Source organism: Vanacampus margaritifer, chromosome 14, assembly GCF_051991255.1.
Source record: "Vanacampus margaritifer isolate UIUO_Vmar chromosome 14, RoL_Vmar_1.0, whole genome shotgun sequence".
In the NCBI taxonomy this organism is placed as follows: Eukaryota; Metazoa; Chordata; class Actinopteri; order Syngnathiformes; family Syngnathidae; genus Vanacampus; species Vanacampus margaritifer.
In genome coordinates, this window is record NC_135445.1 from 19,928,269 (window position 1) to 19,948,355 (window position 20,087).

The 20,087-nt window shown below is 37.7% G+C and overlaps 2 protein-coding genes across 8 annotated transcripts in view; both read left to right on the forward strand.

Moving 5' to 3' along the window:
• lmnb1 (lamin B1) overlaps positions 1 to 7,248 on the forward strand; it is a 57,642-nt gene extending 50,394 nt beyond the window's left edge. For all 7 annotated transcript variants that reach the window (XM_077585912.1, XM_077585914.1, XM_077585918.1 and 4 more), the window contains 2 exons: positions 4,480 to 4,590; positions 5,235 to 7,248. In XM_077585912.1, the coding sequence (XP_077442038.1) occupies positions 4,480 to 4,590; positions 5,235 to 5,276 (153 nt within the window). In that variant the 3' untranslated portion in view covers positions 5,277 to 7,248. The remainder of the gene's footprint in view (positions 1 to 4,479; positions 4,591 to 5,234) is intronic.
• Positions 7,249 to 11,050: 3,802 nt separating this feature from the next.
• The window catches only part of slc27a6 (solute carrier family 27 member 6), a 56,611-nt gene continuing 47,574 nt past the window's right edge, over positions 11,051 to 20,087 (forward strand). The window contains exon 1 of the mRNA XM_077542758.1: positions 11,051 to 11,597. Coding sequence (XP_077398884.1) covers positions 11,114 to 11,597 — 484 coding nt within the window. The 5' untranslated portion in view covers positions 11,051 to 11,113. The remainder of the gene's footprint in view (positions 11,598 to 20,087) is intronic.

Here is a 20,087-nt window from a genome sequence, read left to right on the forward strand (position 1 = left end):
TATTATAAAGAAAAATCTTGGACTATGTTTTTCACTAAATTATATACACTACTCACAAAAAGTTAGCGATATTTGGCTTTTGGGTGAAATTTCAGGACGAGCTTAGAATGCATTCAAACCTTTGCAGGTGAACTTAATGTGACCTTCTCTAAGCTTTTGAATGCACATGTTCAACTGCCAAATGTTTCAGTACTTTTTGCACTAGGTGCTGTTCTGTAACGAGGATCTTAACAGCAAAATTCACAAACGACAATGATCCAGCTCATGGAGGTGGCATCATCAGGGAGTGGCTGTTGGAGACTGGGTGTTGTACCTCAACTGGAATGGCCTGCACTTTCTCCAGACCTGAATCCTATTGAAAACCTGTGGGATCGGCAGAGTCACTGTGTAGAGGCTGGAAACTCTGCACCCCAGAACCTCAATACCCTTCAAGAAGAGTGGGATGCCATGCCTCAGCAGACGAGTCGACTTTTGAACAGCATGAGACGTCGTTGTCAAGCTGTAATTGATGCTCAAGGGCACATGATGATTTATTGAGATGTTGACATTTCTGGTTGTGGGGTACCCACCATTGTTGTTAACTTTTGTTTCAATCAATTGTTTGAGATGAGGAAATCACCGGTGTAACCGCCTTTTTTATTTATTTTTTATCTTTTTATTTTTTTCCAGTGCATCCTTCTACTTACAGAGGGATTCCAGTGTGGTGGAGCCACTCAAAATGTTCTACATTCATGTATGGATATCACTGTAGCGTGAACTTTTTACATTTTCCATAAATTTCACCTGAAAATCAAATATCCCTAACTTTTTGTGAGTAGTGTATATATAATTAGCCATACCCCTCGGCAAATTTTGAATATGTGGACATTTTAGCATGACCAAATCCCAAAACACACAGAGTGGTTAAGAGATGGTTTGTAGACAAAAAATATTAACGTTTTGCCCAGAGAATCCAGACTTAAATTCAGTTGAAAATCTGTGGAAGGAACTAAAAATCAGTGTGACGACAAGAAGAGCTTATCGCTAAAGATGAATGGGCAAAAATATCAGCCGAGTCATGCAAAAAGCTGATCAGCAACTCTAGGATGTGTTTCATTTGTTGTAATAGCCATTAAAGGCTTTTCTATTGATTTTTGAGAAGGGTAAGAATTATTTTGGATGTGCCACTTTCTGTTTGAATATATAAAAAGGCTGAGAAATATTTTTCCCCACAATGATGCCTCTTGTACAACATCCCATTATCTTCTGGGAGACACCTGTGTCATTTCCAATTGAGGAAAAAAATGCTGGTTGAATGTAAGTAACTTTACAACAAAATTTGCCGTTGGTATGAATCATTTCTGACTTGACTGTGTGTGTGTGTGTGTGTGTGTGTGTGTGTGTGTGTGTGTGTGTGTGTGTGGACTGTGTGTGTGTATACATATATATATATATATATATATATATATATATATATATAAAGAATAATTCTTTATCTAAACCTTTCTGTAAATTACTTCATTAGCCAGGATATCATGGAGCCTTGTATTCCGACTAGAATGAAACTGAATGACCAAACGTAATGAAAATGTTTTATATGAACACCTCCATCAGAATAAAACAACAAAATCTGAATGCAAATTTTTGGGATTCACTTGGGTAGAATACACCTTTTGCACATTCAAACAAATGTCATGTAAAAATCGGAATAGCCATGCCAGGTCCAGTGTGTGCACGCTATGTCATGACATAAATGCATAGAGATGTCATAAAAATGGTCGTGTCTTACCAGAGCTTGTTTGCGATGGGAGAACTTGTTTTAAAGTACTTGAAATTGGAACTTATTTTTAATCAAGCCATGTTGCTCCAATCCATTTGTTTGACATGTATTTGAGGTTGTAAATCCCCTTTTTGTTTGATTGAATTTTTTGGGGATCGCAAATCCTTTTTTTGTTTGATTGAAAATAAAGCCACAAATTTCTCTCCATAGCTGTCAGCCCAGCTCGCACACACGTGCGCACACACCGAAAGGAACTTACTCGTTAACATACCTTTTGATCTTTTTGTTTTGGTGGAAGAAGCAAGTCTTTTCAAGTCAAAGGGCTCAAGTCCGAGTGAAGTCTCAAGTCATTGTTGGTCAAGTCCAAGTCGTTTAACATTTTTTCAAGTCTAGTCTAAAGTCTGACTCGAGTCCAAGTTACATGACTCAAGTCCACACCTCTGCTATAATACATTTATGAATCATATCCTCATACTCACATATACAAATTTCATTACACTCATACTGGTGCATTCAAAGAAATTACAGCATATATACAATTTTAACAGCTCATGTCTGTTTTAAGTAATTTTTTTAAACTTTGCTTTTAAGCAATTTTTTGAATTCAGCAAGTATCTTTTCAGGTCAGTTCCAAAATTATTCCACAAATTAACACATTTTACAGAAACAAACTTTTGCTTAATTCTTTTGTAGACACTTGTACCCCCTGATTTAATAAATGGAGAATGAGTTGGCTGTGTATATTTTGACAATATCTATGTGTGACTTCAAACATAATTTTTCATCAATAACTAGTCCAAGAAATTTATTTTCATACACTCTCAATTGAATTTACCATAATTTTGACCTGTTGTGTAGTTTGTCTAGTACCAAAAATTACTGTTGTGTAGTTTGTCTAGTTGCAAAAATTCTAAGCTTTGTTTTATTGAAGTCTAGTGATAATTTGTTCATATCAAACCAATGTTTTTAATGTGTTTAATTCATACTCCACAGTAGTCAGAAGCTGCTTCAGGTTTTCTCCTGAACAGTAGAGAGTTGTGTCATCGGCGAATAAGACACTTTTGAATATTTTGGAGACGCAACAGATATAATTTATATACGATATAAATAATTTAGGGCCTAGCACAGACCCTTGGGTGACTCCATGAGTAATCTTCAAGTGTTTTGATTGTATATTGTTAAATTGTAAGTACTGATATATTTTATCCAAATAACTTTTCATCCATTTATATGCCAAACCTCTTATGCCATATCTTTCTAATTTGTTTATTAGTATAGAATGATTTATAGTATCAAAATGCTTTTTTTAAATCTGTAAAAATTCCAACAGTAATTTTTTTAATTATCTATGTTAGTTGATATTGCTTCTACAAGTTTCATGACTGCCATTGAGGTGGTCCATTTTTCTCTAAACCCATATTGATTTTTGCTTAAAAGCTTATGTTCCTCAATAAAATTGTCCAATCTATATAAAAATATGTTTTCTAAATTTTTTGAGAACTGTGGTAGAAGTGACAACCTGCTGTGTCCAAACATTCTGATTTAAATTCACCTAACTCCACAAACTGATTTCTGATCCAATTCAAGGCCGTATCCCTGCCTAATACCTTAACGCACCAATTTACCAATCAATCTATCATGGTTTATGGTATCAAATGCTTTCTGTAGGTCATTGAACAGTCCTATTGTGTGTTTCTTGTTATCTATGGAATCAGTCATTTCTTCGGTAAGTAAACTTAAAGCTAGTGCAGTTGACCATACTTACCGTTTTGCAATACAAATAAAATAAAATAAAAATATTGACTTGTCAGATAGTAGTTTGGTTTTCTACAATTGTATCTAATCTGTTACTGTAAAGTTTTTCAAGAATCTTGGATAATTATGGTAGTAGAAGGGAGACGGGCATGTCATTTGTGACCTTGTATTTGTCACCAGTTTTATAGATCGGAATGATTTTTGCTGTTTTTATTTTATTTGGGAATTGCCCAGTTTGAAATGATAAATTGCTGATGTGATTCTCTTGAACTTATCCATGACATAATATTGTTAATAAGTACAGTATATAATATTTCAAGTGGATTAACTCATTCACTCCCAGCCATTTTCACTGAAGCAACCCCCTTTGCTCCCAGCTGTTCTATTGGATTTTGACCAATTTTGCAAAGCTCACAGAATATTGTGTTCTATTGCTATAAAAACATGCAACCTACCAAAAGAAAGATTAGTCTCTTCTTTCATCAGGAAAAGTATAGTTGTATCTCTTTCCGTTTTGCAGCAATTAGCAGTTTCATCATTATTCACAAATCTGTTGAAAACACTGGCAAAAAGAGCTTGTTGTAACATGGCCCTGGCTGATCTGATATGCTCTGCTCCCACCTACTGGCCGTTTTTTTGTAATAACTACCATTGTTTTAAGCCACCTCTTCTTTTTGGGAGTGAAGGACAAAGTATTAAACATACTTAAATGTTTTGGGGTTTGAATGAGTTAAATTAAACTCAACTCTGATTTCCACTGTTCCTCTACATAACTGTGTGTATGTAACTTTCCGGGTGAGGTTGAAATTTAGCAGCCCATATACTGTGCCATTTAGAAACTATAATTTTATGTCGACGAGAGATTGATGATGAGACTCAATCTGTTACAAATATAAATTACTAGCACATTGTGTATTAAAGCACTATCAGTCAGGGTATTTATGTTTAGTGTGCATGTGTGTTAGGAGGTGGCAAACAGAAACATTACTTACAAGACAGCAGAAGAATGGGATGGTGTGGAAGATGATGCTGAAAATGGAGAGGAGATGATCAAAGATGACCTCTACCAACTGCAAGTGAGTACAAAACCTATAGAGGTTTTTAGGAGCTAATATTGAGTACAAACAGAATGCATTTTCTGGTCATTTTGACTAGTAGTCTTTCTTAAAACCGGCATTCTTGATTGCAGCTTAGTGTTAAATGTTGTGAGTATTTAGCTGTATTCATTCCTTTAGCAAAATACAAGATCATTTGACGTTTGAAAGTTAGATTTTTTTTCTTCCTTTCTGCGCACAAACAGTGACAAATGTGTTTGTGTATATTTATATGTAGACATGTACACATTTTTTATGGTAGTTGACGTAAGTCAGTGGCTGTGTTTGGATGTTTGCCATGAGTTTGGTGGGTGTTTGACCGATATACATTAATTAAATAAAAAGGGTAAAAAATAACTCCCCCTCTTTGTATGGTCCTAGCTTTAAAAAAAAAAAAAAAAAAAAAAAAAAAGTTGCAACTTTGCTTATTATGACTGTTATATCTACTATTTTTTACAAAGATCAATCACAGTTAGGGAATAGAGATGTCTGGTTGCCTTTACTTGTCACTATCCCTTTAAACATTCAGACTTATTTGCCACTTTTAACTACCTTAGGGTACATAAACTAAATACATCACGGATTTAAAATGTCTGATTTGCTTGCATACACTTACTTGTATGCAGGGTGACCCTGACAGTGCCCACAGACATTGCTTCATCATGTGATCCCATCCAAACAACCAGGAATCAACTGAGCCAAAAAACTCTGCTGTCAACTGTTATGAAAAAAGTAATCTTTTTCTATGTGTTTCAGTACAATTTAGATTTTAAGTGACATTTTCTTTTATGTGCAAAATTGCTTTCATTAACCCATTAAGGCCTGAAGCACCTGGCAAACCATCCCTCTTCACACAAAGAAATCCAATAAAACAAAATGTGTGAATACAGACTTTTCAAACATTATTTGTGTTTGAATTATTTATTGTATATTTGTATCGGTTTATTTTATGTCCTTGTGTGAAGTATGAGGATTTAAAAAAATACATAATGTGAGAGCCCCTTACCGATAGATACCAAGCCCAATCTCTTGCACAGTCACGTGATGTTTGCCCTAGCCGGAGTGTGTTGGCTCGGTCACCGTAAATATTGGTTTCAATACCGAGGTGCGCCCAGAGTTCTGCAGTAAAAATGTAACGGGCATCTGCAGGTATATTTACCTAACACTGGGTCGCCATTGTAATAACCTCAGTGAATTGAGTGGTAATTATTCATCCTCCATTCCATTTCAAAACCGTCTACAAACATATGTCTTAACAATATATCACTTAGTGTGTTTCCATTACCCTAACTCGCAAAAGCAAAAATTTCAAAAACTCAACTATCACAAAAGAGTTTTTAAACTCTCATGAGGTGGTTTTTGAGACCTGTCGAAATAAGTATTCCACAAAAGTGTAATGGAAGTTTGCGTAGAAAATGAACTTTCCCAACACTGCCAGTCACCATGTGACCCCATCCGGTAAAGGAAGTAGGAAGTACAGGGCCACTCACTTTCGTGTCGGAACTGCCTGCCAAGGGTTTAACAAGTGTTTTAACCACAAAACTATCGAGCTCAAAGCTATCGAGCAGTGATGCATGAGAAATGGCTATTCGCCCCAGGCAATGAGCAATCGAGCCTCATATGGTGCACGTCGTCATTGAAAGCCATTCTGTCTGTGTGCACACACGCACACCAAATGCCCGATCTCGCCCCATGAGGGGAAAGATGTTTTTAAACTAATCCTAACAACTCCAGGCGTCCGTCTCGCGCAATTATATTACATAATTACCTCCTACAAGAATTACAAGATCTCGCGAGACGGGACATTACGATAAGTATGCCTCAGAAGTGAAATACTCTTAAATGGTAATGCCAACGAGTCAAAATTGTACTTTATTGAAATTGTAGAAATATCACTTTTATTTTGTGAAAGCTAATGGAAACGCAGCTACTATCGGCTGGTTCCGCTGGTTTAAAGTCCAAATCTACTTTCCTGACTTTAAAGGTAGAAGAGTACCACAGCGCTCCTGGCTCTAGTGGTAGAAACATGTTAAGGTGCTCCCGGCCTTAATGGGTTGATACACATTTCTTCTTGAATCCAAAAAACATTTGAAGATTGAGGGATTTTTTCCCCATTTTGTGACTTAAGCAGTTTGTCTTCTAAAGAATTACAAGTGAGGATTTTGCTTTTGTTTATTTAAAATTTTATTTTCTTGTCTATTTTCAAATGATAAATTATTTTAACCCTGTAGTTTCAAATCAGTGGCTGGTTTGTATTTTACGAAAATGTATTTAAAATTTACATCACGGGCACAACTTAAGTATAATGTTGAAATTACTGTGAATCTAGGCCTCAAGAATTAAAGTATCCAAAATAAGGACATTGGCTCAATGTCATCTGTAGATACGCTGATTTTATTTTGCCAACTCAGTACTTAAGTATGCTATGTATGATTAGAAAGGTGTAAATTATGACTTTGGGTTTACAAGAGCAAATGTGAGTTTGTTCTCACTAGTCTTTGATAGAATTGCACAACAGTCGATAGTATTTTTCGTAATATGTGAAGTAATAGAAAGTACTCTTTTGTTTTGGTGTCTTGCATTGTATACTATGGCAGTAATTGCCATAGCTTAATAAAAATGAATTTCTTGCACTATTAATGGCTGATCTTTTGTTATTATTTTGCCATCAATACATCATGTTAGACACACATTAAAGGTCAAAGTAGGACATTGGTAATGGTTGAGGTCAAAATAAATAGCATGAGAAGTCACATTGCCCTGAAGCAAATTTATACAGAGATGGCAATGTGTGGTCTTCATTGTGACCTCATTGATACGGATGCCATTGATGTTTAGTTCACGTCAAATCAGATTTTTCATCAGCTTTATTAATCATTAATCATTTTGCATTGAGACTTTTGCTTCTGACTTTTGGCACAAACCTCATGGGTGGGGGGGGCTTATTGTTTTTGAGTGACAGCTCAGTGACCCAGATGTAGCAGATGCACTGATCTATGCGTATCTATGTTCCAACTGCCATTATTTTGGAAGAGGGCGGCGTCCTATGGTATGAAATTTCTACATGGTACAATAGACAAACACAGTAGAGCTGTGCGATACGTGAGATTTTAGTAACGATCGATACCAAGTAATTACTGGTGCCAATATTGCCGATACCGATATCAAGTACTTTTAGGTTCATATAATATTATGATATTTTAAATCATTTGTCCTATTAAATAACTTCTTTTTTTTTGCAAATTAGACTTTCTTGTTAGGTTCTTAAACATGCCGTAATATATCCTCAACGGAAACATACTGTTATTTAAATTTACAATGTAGTAATCTTCATATTTTTAGTCTCCGTCACTCTTCTGCACTTAAAGAAACGTCAGCCACCGAAGTTCCTCTAGTCTAGTCACATTACATAAACGATACTTACATGCTACACTAATACCTAGCTCATCTAGTAGTTGGAAAAGCTCAAACGAAGCATAATATGACTCATTGTCATATGTCATTCACTGTAAAAATAAGTATTTGTTGCCGCCAGTGCTGCCCACCACTGTCATTGTCAGGCCGGCACATGCGTGTGTGCTACAAAGGGATTGCGCGAGGGACCCGTGAGAAACCAAAATAAATAAATAAATGTAAAATATCGATACTAGCGCTCTGGTATCGATCCGATAACGATACTCACGTTGGTATCAATTCTATAGATACTTGGATTGATCTGCACAGCCCTAAAACACAGTGTGGAACAGGTTAAAATGTTGGTTAACATGCAGAGGCCTCAAATTGGCCAGAAAGAAAGCAGTTTAAGTAGAAAGGTAAGATTTATTTAAACGATTATACGTCCAGTGAGCTAATGTCGTGTTGCTAATCTTCATGAGACTAAACATATTGAAGTCACAATATTCATTTGAAGCTTACTTTTGGGCTGTTAGTTTCTGTCCAGAATGGATTTCCTTTTAACTGGGCCATTCATTGTCTTATGAGAAGTGTAAAAACACGAACAATAACTTGTCCCTTTTCATCAGATGTTAGTTGATTATATAGTTGCTGTTTTTGCTTATGATTATTTTTGCATCCCACTTAGGCCAAGTGAAAATCCATATGTTTTGCAGTCAAATTCAATTATTTGTTTAATTTTTTTTTTTTACCAATTGTAACATGCACATTAGGCTTCAACATAATACTGAAGCCAAATAAAAATAATACAAATTGAAACATGTATGAAATGTCTGTACTATATGTCTATCAGTATTACTAGCATTTCTGAAGTTAAAAATATGTGACCAAATATGTATATATAATGTTTTGTTTGCACTTCAAAAAAAAAATCCTTTAAGCAAAATATTTTGTTTACACTTCAAGAAGTTTTGTTTGATTCTTTTTAGTTTTGTTTATGCTTCAAGAAGTGTTGCTCGATTCTTATTAGCACAAATCTGATTCCATAGAAGCCAAAATAATGTAAGGATAAACAAATACTTGTAATCACTTAAATTGTGGGACCTGAAACTATAATCTATAAAAGTTTTACATTTTGAATGGAATTATGGAAATTATTTAACTTTTCGAGGATATTAAAAAAATTTGACAAGCACCTGTATTTTGTTAGAGGTGTAATGTTTCCGAGAAAAAAAAACTCACAAATTTATGAGAAAAATAAATAAAATATTTGTGACATTATAAAGGGTCAAATTTGCGAGAAAAAAAGAAATGAACTTATGGTTTGCGAGAAAAAAACTCTTACAAGAAATACACACAGCCTACAATGTTTGTGCCAAGTCACAATTCCCAAGTGTGCAAAATGCCTATGGTGGAAGAACTCATTAAATTGTTATTTTCGGTCGGGTTTTCAAATAAGGAGATAATATTTGCTTTAGCAGATATTAACTATATCATATTAACCATTCACACTTTGAAGAGTTGGGTCCTTTGGTATTGTATTGCCGGCGTTCTGTCGATTTGGGCTCCCTAGCGCAACTGAGCATGCGCAAGCCTGCCATGCCCCCCAAAGTGAGTAATATTTTTAAAGTGTACAATATTTATTTTATAGCCTTTTGCCTTTTGGTCACTAAGCATGTAAGATTGAAATAGAATATTGACGATATAGCGAGATAAGAGCGTAACGAAGTTAACATTGTATAATTTAAGCATTAAGCATGTGGGTCACCTGGGTTTTAATGGTGTTTTGATTATTTTTCAACGGACACCACCAATACTGGATTTGGGAAACAAAAGAAATACCTGCATACCTAGTTCACTAGTTACCCTTCCCCAAAATCAAAGTCTCCACCGTAGTCACGCTGCTGTCAACAACGGGGAGTTTACTTTGAGAGGAAGCTCAAATCGACAGAACACTCACGCTGAAGACGCCTGAGGATCAAGCAGTTTTAGAATTTGGTGTATGGCTTCTTGCTGAACTACAAATACCATCTGAACTGCCAGGCGGGAGATGTAGATGGGAACAAGGCAGGCGCAATGTTGATAAGAGTGGGTGTTGAGCCATGGGAGGAGTCAGTTTTGAATTGGTTGTTTACAAACACAAACTGTTGTGTTTACTTACAAACACAAAACTAAAGACCTTACTTTAAACTTTGATGTGTTGTTACTCTGTTTACGAAATTAAATGTTTCTGCCTTTCTGGCGTTTTGACTTTTCACGTGCCTGTGTGTATATTATTCATATGCTGCCATTTTATTGTATTAAAAAAATGAAAATATTTATACTAGTCATTCTTGCACCACTGACAAAGCTGTCGGATTTCTAAAGCAACCACTTTTCAACAAGGCATTAAGAGAAATGTCACCATGGACTGACATAAAAAAAAACATAATAAATAAATAAAAACAGTAGAGGCATTACATCTGCTTCAAAATATTGACGAGGCAGAGATCGTCGGATCCCGTCGACGAAGAGGAGAAGACTTGGATGAAGAGGAGGCTACAGACCACTAGAGAGTGGTTGTTGTTGGCTGGATGATTTATTGAATATATTAGCACATTACCAAATATAAGCTGAAGTTAAAATAAAAATTTGAAGAAAGAAAATGTCGTAATTTACATTAATAAATGTAATCAAACGGCTTGTATTTACGTGTAATAATTTTAAGCAATGACATCATTACCAGAGCTCAAGTTAAAATTACGGCTCTAGGTGATCTAAATAGTTTTAAAATTATGATAGACATAGTGTTAAAGCAAGGAGCGACTCCTATTCTTTCTTAGTGGGTTAAAGATTTAGGCTTAGAGTTTTACATCACATCAACAGTGCGCTGCGCTGAAATCTCCCCGCACCGGAAGGTTGGGTGCACTCATACGTCGAATGCAGAAGTGGTTTGTGCATATAGTCAATTAGGAATTTTGTTTTGAAGGTAACGCTTCCGGTATGCTGGAATCTTGTTGTGAATGTGCTACTGTTTGTTTTTACGTCACTCTCGGTCGATGTTTATCACACTGAGCATGTAGGTGGTGCGTGGTAGTAGTGGACTGCTGAGCTCAAGTCCACCACAGAAATTATGCTCTCCTTTGCCTGGATCTCAGCTCTAGTCGTGGGTATTGTTTCCGCTCATGTTTTGCAGAAACTTTGTTTCCCCTACTTTTGGAAAGATATTTTCTTTTTTTTTACTTTGTGCCGGTATGGTGTGAAACTGGAGCTGTTCAGGCTGACGTCTAGAGTGTGTACAGTTCTGGACAGGTTCATCCAGCAGGCGCACCGTATCCCCGACAAACCTTTCATCATCTACGAAGGGAGCGTCCACACCTACGAGGACATTGAGCAGCGCAGCAACAGATTGGCAAACGTTTTCTTCCAGAAACTCAATGTGACCAAAGGCGACTGCGTTGCCATGCTCATGAATAACGAGCCCGACTTCGTCTGCGTCTGGTTCGGACTGGCTAAGCTAGGTTGCCCTGTTGCTTTTCTGAATACAAACATTAAGTCGAAGTCGTTGTTGCATTGCATCAGCAGCTGTGGAGCCAAAGCTGTAATAATTGGCGCAGGTAAACATATGCTCTTACATACTTGTCATTTGAACTCACTTCTGCGACTGTCGTGGACAATTCTGGAACAACTAATGAAATGGCGTATTTGGGGGAATTGTGTAATTTCAGTATATATCAAAACCATTAAGATGAAGTTTCATATTGCGCTAAAATCACTTCATTTGTCATTTTGTTGAATTCGAAAGTGTCCCCATTGTGGGACAAACGTTATCTTATCAGTAGTTTAACTGTTATGACCTCATGCCTGCCGCCAAACCCTAGCTACGAATGTTATGAAGCTAGAGCACATCCTGTTGGTCAACAAAAATATTCCAAAATAGTAAATACAGTACAGTATTGTAGTTCTTTTTATGCATGACATCTTCAGATGATTTAGAGCACCTTTGTTCAAAACCAATCAATAAATAACTTTAAAGTTTGATTTTCCATAATTTGGTATTATTCTGTAAAGGGCATACTTGACTCATTCAGTCATTTTCAGCATTAAAAAGTTTATATTTTGTCTATAATTACTTAATTATTTTTCACGTTAATTAATACTTTTAAAAAACTAATTTTGAAACATGTTAACTGAAAATGACATCACATGTGCTCAGGAAACAGGTAGTGACTAATCACAGGTCACCTCTTTTCTGGGTTTGGTCATGTGACGATAAGAGGCATTTAACGTGTAACGTTTCTGTCCTTGTGCTTCTAAAATGAAATTACTGCAGAAGGTAAACATCAACGTTCCAACAGCAGCTTTATAAAAATGACATGCATCCACATTCCTTTCAAAATTTATTATCGCGGCCATCTGAGTTTGTAAACATATATATAATTCTGGCTAATATTTCGTTGGGGAAGCTCTGCAAATCAAATAAACGTTAAGATTTGACTTTTGGCCTCAGCCAGGCTTTGATTAGGTCAATGTAGACATAGACCGAGTAGGTTTAATCTCTACAAATGATGAAATAGCTTGTTCACTGATAAGCATACAATATTGAGAGTAATCGCTCAGAAGTACACGGTGTGGTGCTAAATGACTGCAGTACAACTGATGCTTTATTTAAATACTGTATCTACCTCTTTCTCCAATTTGTCTTCCTTTTTTCTTCCCCTGTGTTCTGGATATTTTCACAAGAAAGTACAATGAGCTTGAGGAGAAGGGGGTGGAGGGTATGTGTTTCCATGAGTGCCAAAAATATGTCTTTGCGCCTATGTCTTATGTGTTTGGGTGTGTGACGTGACATATGTCTGCGTCTATCGAACGTTGCACTGTCCTTGTGACCATGCTAGTGCATATACTAGTGCATATGCTAAATGTATATGCTATGTGTCTATGTATGTGTCTATGCTAGGTGTATATGCTACATGCATATGCTACCTGTTCATGGTAGGTGTATATGCTACGTGGCTAATGCCTATGCTAGCTCTATATGCTACGTGTTGTTGGACAATGTCATTGCTACTTGTTACCTTGTGTCCTCTGGATGTGCCGTTTTGACAACGTGGTTATGCTTTGGTACCGCGGTGGCACCGGGCGCGGCGCCCGTACTGGTACTTTAGCTTCCACATCGGTTCGGAGAGCTCTGTTGGCCGAGGACGGCACACTACGCCAGCTCCAATCGACAAAGTACGTTATGTTAAAGTATGTTAATGGGGCGTAACGTACTTTGTCGATTGGAGCTGGTGTAGCATGCCATCCTCAACTCGTTGTCACCTAGCATATACAATCGACAGTAACAGACACGTAGCATATTCACTAGCGTATACGTCTATCATAGGCACGTCATATACACCTAGTATGGAAACAAGGACAGTTTAACGTTCGACATACACAGACATATGTCAAGTCCCACGCCCATAGACGTAAGACATAGGCGCACCAACATATTTTTGGCACTCATGGAACCCCATAGGAAGGTCTTATCAGTGCTATTAATTGGGCATTGCTTTACATTTCAACCAATGTGAGCATTTCCATTTTTAAAAGTTAACAATTAGTTTAATGACCCTCTGTTGCATAATTGGCTGGTCATCTCTTGACAACGCTCAGTCTCTGCAAAGCAACAGTGGCAGCAGTGACAGAAATTGACAGGAATATGCTTTTCGTGATGTTTCTTTTTCTTGATCTGCAACTGTGCTCACTAACAACTGTTAAAACTTGATTTACATGTTTCGTTAAAGCTAAAACTATGCTGAGCATTATATTGAAACAGTCTGCTTCTGTCCTAGTTTCACTGGAAGAATTCCAGGTTGTTGATTTAATAGGAATTACCATGGTATTGCCATGTGACAGGAAAAGTTCAACTAAACAAGCATGATGCTGTTTAAGAACGCTGTCCTCTCAAGCCGTTTGCAAACGCAGGAACATTGGGATAGCTGGAATCATTCAGTAACTTTGCCATGTGTAGGTCTTGGCTATGGGTACAGAAATTGGAATATTGTGCCAGTTTTTCCAAATGCAAAGACTGATAGGGAATATTGAGTATCTAAATGTATGTAATAGATTTAGAATGTTTTTGTATGTCATCAGTTTTTTCTCTACTGCCAAACATCTACTCTAACAATGCGTAAAATACAGGTTCTAATACTCAATTTAGTGTAATGTATTTACAGAACAACAATATTCCCAGTTCTACAATGGTTGTAGCTGTTGTCATTATTATGAACGGTTTTTAAAGGGGAAGTCACAAATGTTTTTGTTGTTGTTGTTGTTGTCTTTTTTACAATATGCTGTATGCAGCCCCATTAGGCTAAATACAGTATTCTGATGAATATTGTGTTTGAGGAATATAAAATAAGCAGCAAAATGCACCTGTTTTTATCCATCACAGGGGGCGGCCATTTTCCATTTGCATTTTGGTAACAACTAATCACAGTTCACCTTCAGAAAACGGAAACAGAAAAGGGTGAGCCATGATTGTTTGTTAACTGAGTGCTGAGCAACTGTAATGTCATTTTCAGCTGACAGCAAGTTGCAAAATGGCCGCACCCTGAGATGGATAAAAACTGGTGAATTTTGCTGCTTAATTTATATTCCTAAAACACAATATTAATTAGAATACTGTGATTAGACTAGTGGGGGCACATAAAACACATTATTGTAAAGTCTTTTTTGTTTGTTAGACTTACCCTTTAAATATTCAGAAAGCATTGCCGCAGCAAGAGTCATATCTTGAGATATCAAGTGGTTACAGACCTTAAGTTCTGCCTGTGCTTGTTCTGTATTTCAACCAATTTTATTCTATTGTGATGCCAGTGGGGATTTATACGATTTGAAAATCCCACTAAGCTTTTAGCACTATCGTCTAGGGCCCAACCGATTAATTGGCCATCGATTATAATTGGACGATTATTGCCCTTCAAACACCGGCCAAAACAATCGACCAATTAGATTAAATGGCGAATTATTTTCCCTTTAGTAAGAAGTTTCCGACGCTTTGAAAGTGAATGCACCATTTTGCTTGCGTTGCATTAGCAACTAGCAAGTGTGTAGTGTATGTTATTCTGGTTATTCTGTTGCCCCTAAGCGTCCTTTAAGATGTTTAATGACATCGCAGTTGGAGTTTACTAAAACTAAACACACGACAATAAGAATTACATCCACTGTATATTTAAGTACAAAACATGCTTTGTTTTAAAACATTGCTAGCCTAGCGCTAATGCTAAAAGTGAAGGGAGGATCCCATTCAAATGATAACAGGAAGTTAGCATCGACTTCCCAAGTTAGCACAATAAGTCCCAAGACTTGTGAAAATAACACAAGATAAAAATATATAAAGGTTAATGCTCTACAGCAGTTGTATACAAGTATGAATGGTTTTATTATTGACACATATAAAATATACAATAAATTTGTATACTTCATTAACTCTTTGACTGCCATGGACGTTAAAAGACGTCAAGTAAAAACCTACGGAGGGCCGCATATGACGTTAAAAGACATCATCCAATTTTATTTTATTTTATTTTTGAAACGGGTGGAGGAAAGCCTTGGCCAGCTGTGGTGAAAGTTTCAAGCAGATCTAGTTAGCCTAATGACTATTTTTGGCCCCTAGATGGCAGCAATGACTCTCTTTTGACAAGATTGGGTAGGCGTCAGTAGAAGACGTGAGGCGGAGCTAGAGGGGACAATGGCTGGGGAAGGGAAGAGAACATGGCGACCGGTTGCAAGCAGCTCACGCTCGAGCAGTTTTTTTCAAAGACGAAAAGCATCGACCAACGCTAAAGAGCACATTGATGACGACGATGATCATCATTGATGATGATGATGGTGACTCCGAGGTTGGAAGCATTGACGCGGCAGTAGAAGACGTGAGGCGGAGCTAGATGGCTGAGGAAGCGAACAATGGCGACCGGTTGCAAGCAGCTCACACTTGGGAATTTTTTTCAAAGATGAAAGGCATCGACCAACGCTAAAGAGCACATTGATGACGACGATGATCATCATCGATGATGATGATGGTGACTCCGAGGTTGACGCCGAAGTTGGAAGCGTTGACGCGGCGGCTATGACGACGTCATAAAGGTTCACCGGCTAGCGATGCTAACACCGGAAAACGCGGAGCACAACCGAGCACTTCTGCACAGGCGGACGTTCAATCGGACGACGAAGAGTACCCCAAGTCCAATGCATATTCATCGGAGGAGTGGGTACAGTCTGCTACATGCTATTCCCCGTAAAAAAAGGCCGTCAAGAAAGTGTAACGTCTGCACGCGAAAGGGACAATCGCAGTGAAACGAATCTGTTGTGCAAATCCTGCTCCCTCTCCTTGCACGCAGGGGAGTGTTACAAAAAGAAAAACTGTATTTGAAACATCCACATAATTGTAAATAGTACCACAGTTGCACACATTTGTAAATAGTTTGCGAAATTGTTTTGTCAAATTGTTACACTGTTGAATGGAAATAAACGTATTTTGCAATCTAAAAACACTTTTTCATTGTTGGTGATAGTGTTTTACAGAAGTAAAGCACTATTTAGGTGTTTGTAGCATCATTCATGGACAAAAAGAAGTGTACAATTCACTAGAGTGCATGAAATAATATCGTTTCACAAAAAGCTCTTTTTCTCCGCTTTTTGTTTCAAAACAGAGCATTTCAGTGAAACTAACCATTTTCTATTGTTGTTTACTGAAGAACGGAATAAGGTAGAAACAAACTTTTTTTTTCTGATGAAAGATGAGAGTTCAATCTTTCATTTGGTGTTGGTTTGTGTTTCCATAGTCCAAACACAACATTTTCTGTGGACCTTGAAAGATCAGTCAAAATGCTTAAATCGGCTGGCACTGGCGACATCCCGTTTCTGAAAACGTCTGGCAGTCAAAGAGTTAAAATTTGTTAATAAGGTCATACAATGAACTTATCATTCAAAGCAGAGAATCTTGATAGTGAAAGTTTGAGCATACGTGACACCCATTGAAAAGGAATTGGGTGAGGGGATAATTTTATGCATTAAATATATATTTTTAAATAATCGGCAGATTAATCAGTAATTGTTATTTCTTTCTGCCAAAAATCTGTATTGGCATCGGCCTAAAAAAATCCACATCGGTCGGGCTACTATCATCTAAAACCAAAGGAAGATCTGCATTTTATAAATTATGATACTAAGCTCAAGGTAAAATGTCAGGTTATTCTTGACTGACTTGTCTCAGAAGACATTTATTTTTTTATCATGGTGGAGCAGTTTGTGTGTCCAAATGATCCGAGGGGCTAGGTTGTTTGGCTTCATGGTAAATAGAGTGCGCTTACTGTATGGTAGTTTATCAACACCATGTGGTGCTTAAAACGCTTACAAAGCCCAATATTGACCCATTTCCGCACACATTCAAACACAGCAAGCCCCACTGGGGGTAAGGGTTCAGAGAGCCAGGTTTCAAACCGGTGGCCCTTCATGATCAGATAAGTTGACAACCCCTTTACCAAATTAGCCACAGCCACGCTAATGCTGCAGGTCAGTGGCGCGCAAAGGAGGTATTGCGTCATATGCGGCGCATAGGTGCGTTGTGCCAGAAGGGGTGGCAAAGTGATGGGGGAAAAAATATTTTGAGTATGGGTTTTATGTATTTATAGGATTAGGTGCCCCTCTGCTCCGTCACCTCTTCCCCTCTCATCAGTGATACCCTCCAGAATTTAAAGAGAGACATTTTAGGAGGCAAAAGAAGTTCCAAAATGACATTTTGAGCACTTGCCATCATGAAAACGAACCTGAGAGGCACTTTAGGTGCACGGTAGTCCTGCAAGAGTTGTTTGACAGGTTATGCAATCTTCAGGCTGTGTCAGACAAATTTATCACTAAAATGGAGCACATGACAAAAGCTGAGCTGGAAGAATCAGTTACCAGATATGCCCTGATTACCTGTGATGTTTCCAGAGATATCATTCAAGAAATATACCCAGCAAGCCATCTACTGAAGGGTTATAAGGCTATTCATTCCTAGCTGCGCTATGCAAGGCCGGTCGCGGGCCTGCTTTGAACACTCTAATTTTTTTCAAAGTAAACTCTTCGGGCCCCGAGGCGGGACACCGCAGTCAAGGGCATCCCCCGGGGGCTGCCGAGAGGCAGGGGCTGGGACAGACGGTGGCTCGTCTCGCGTATTGCAATGCCAAATTTGTTCTTACAAGAGAATCTAGATCTGGTGTGCCCAAATTTGACAGTAGCCTTTAGAATATTACCGACCATGCCTCATGACCATGACTGTTGCATTTGCAGTGCAGAGAGATCCATTGGTTAGCCTAAGCTTATAAAAAACTTACTTTTGTTTGAGTATGAGCAACCGACAATCATTTGACCCAGTTACTAAGGCAAGGTCTATTTAATTTGATGCCATTCTTGACAAATGGGCGAGTCCAAAGGCATGACTCGTAACATTATAGTGGTAACATTGTTACATAGTCAGTTTCCACTACAGAGAAAGTATTGAGTACTGAGTTCTGCTGCTGTTACATGATTTAATACATTATTTTTAGCGTTTTGATTAAATAATCATGTATTGTGATGTGTCTGTAACTTAAAATAAAAGTAAGATAAAAGCTGGTGTGCAAGGTAGAGAAGTACCAGTCGCCTTCAGAGGGGGTGTAATCAGAATCAGATTTAATAGCCAAGTATGTAAAAATTAGAGTTGTCTTTCAAGAGGGTGGAGTTTGGTGGAGGACCCAAACGCAGGGAAGCGAGGCAGAGGTGATGTTTAAAAAAGAAAAAGAAAAAGGATTTTACAAACACAACCACAGAGGTGATGTTTAAAAAAGAAAAAGAAAAAGGATTTTACACACACAACCACAGAGGTGACGTAAAAAAGAAAGAAAGAAGGAATTTAACTCTTTGACTGCCAACCATTTTCAGAAAAGAGAACATGTGGGTGCCAGCTGATTTAGAGCATTTTGACTGATCTTTCAAGGTCCACAGAAAAACCAAATGAAAGATTGAACTCTTTCACCAGAAAAAAAAAGTTTCATCAATACTAAAATACCACACATACACACTTTAATGTTAACAAGAATATGGAAACTTAGAAAAAAATTATGGTACATTTTATTGTACATTTAGAACAGATATAAAATTTGCGATTAATCATGAGTAAATTATTGAAGTAATGCAATTAATTACGATAAAAAAATTGTAATCGCCTGACACCCCTAGTAAAAACACATGGAATTTGTCTTCTCACTTACAACCTGTCCAAGAAACACGAAAAATAACAATGATCAATAGGAGACAGAACGGGAAGCCTTGTGGTTCTAGCGCCTGGAGCTTCTTAGATGAAAAAAAGAAAACATGAGGAAAGAGGGGAGGGGGGGTCGAATCAGTGCTTCTTTAAAGGAGGGGGAAAAAAACATGCACGTTGCAACATGATGACATCAGTCATGATCAAGGGAGTGTGGAAGTGAATGATACAAGATGATTTATTGAGTCAAGGTATTGGATGTTGAGTTGGGCAGGATTGGATAGTCCAGTTCCAGTTTGCCAAATCACATCCAAGTGTTGCTAGTGCCAGGCGGGGTGATCTGAGAGTATAAGAAACAAGGCGGGGTCAAAAATCTGGGAATACTTGGTAAAAGCTCAAAAACAGCTGGATGCACAAACTCTAGTAGGAGAGTGTCGATCTGGCGATGAGGTGGGGCTTAGAACCAGCTTAAGTAGGCCACTGATTGCTGACACCTGGTGCCGGCATCACTCATCTCACCAATCCTGCAAGGACACACCCACTCATGCTCACACATACACACTTACACAGAAGACAAGGGCGGGGCTCAAGGAGCAGAGCCAGGAGACCTGACAGGTTCTGCAGCAGGACGTCAATCCAAAACACACTAGCAAATTGACTTCTCAATGGCTCAAAATGAAATAAAAATGTAAAACTAAATTCATCTTGAAAACGGCAAAATTTTAACATATTCAAACCCCAAAAGTTTTTTAATACTTTGTCATTCACTCCCAAAAACGTTTTTAAACGTTTTTATGCAAGATCATACACAAGGCTGTGATGCAGCTTCTGTCAT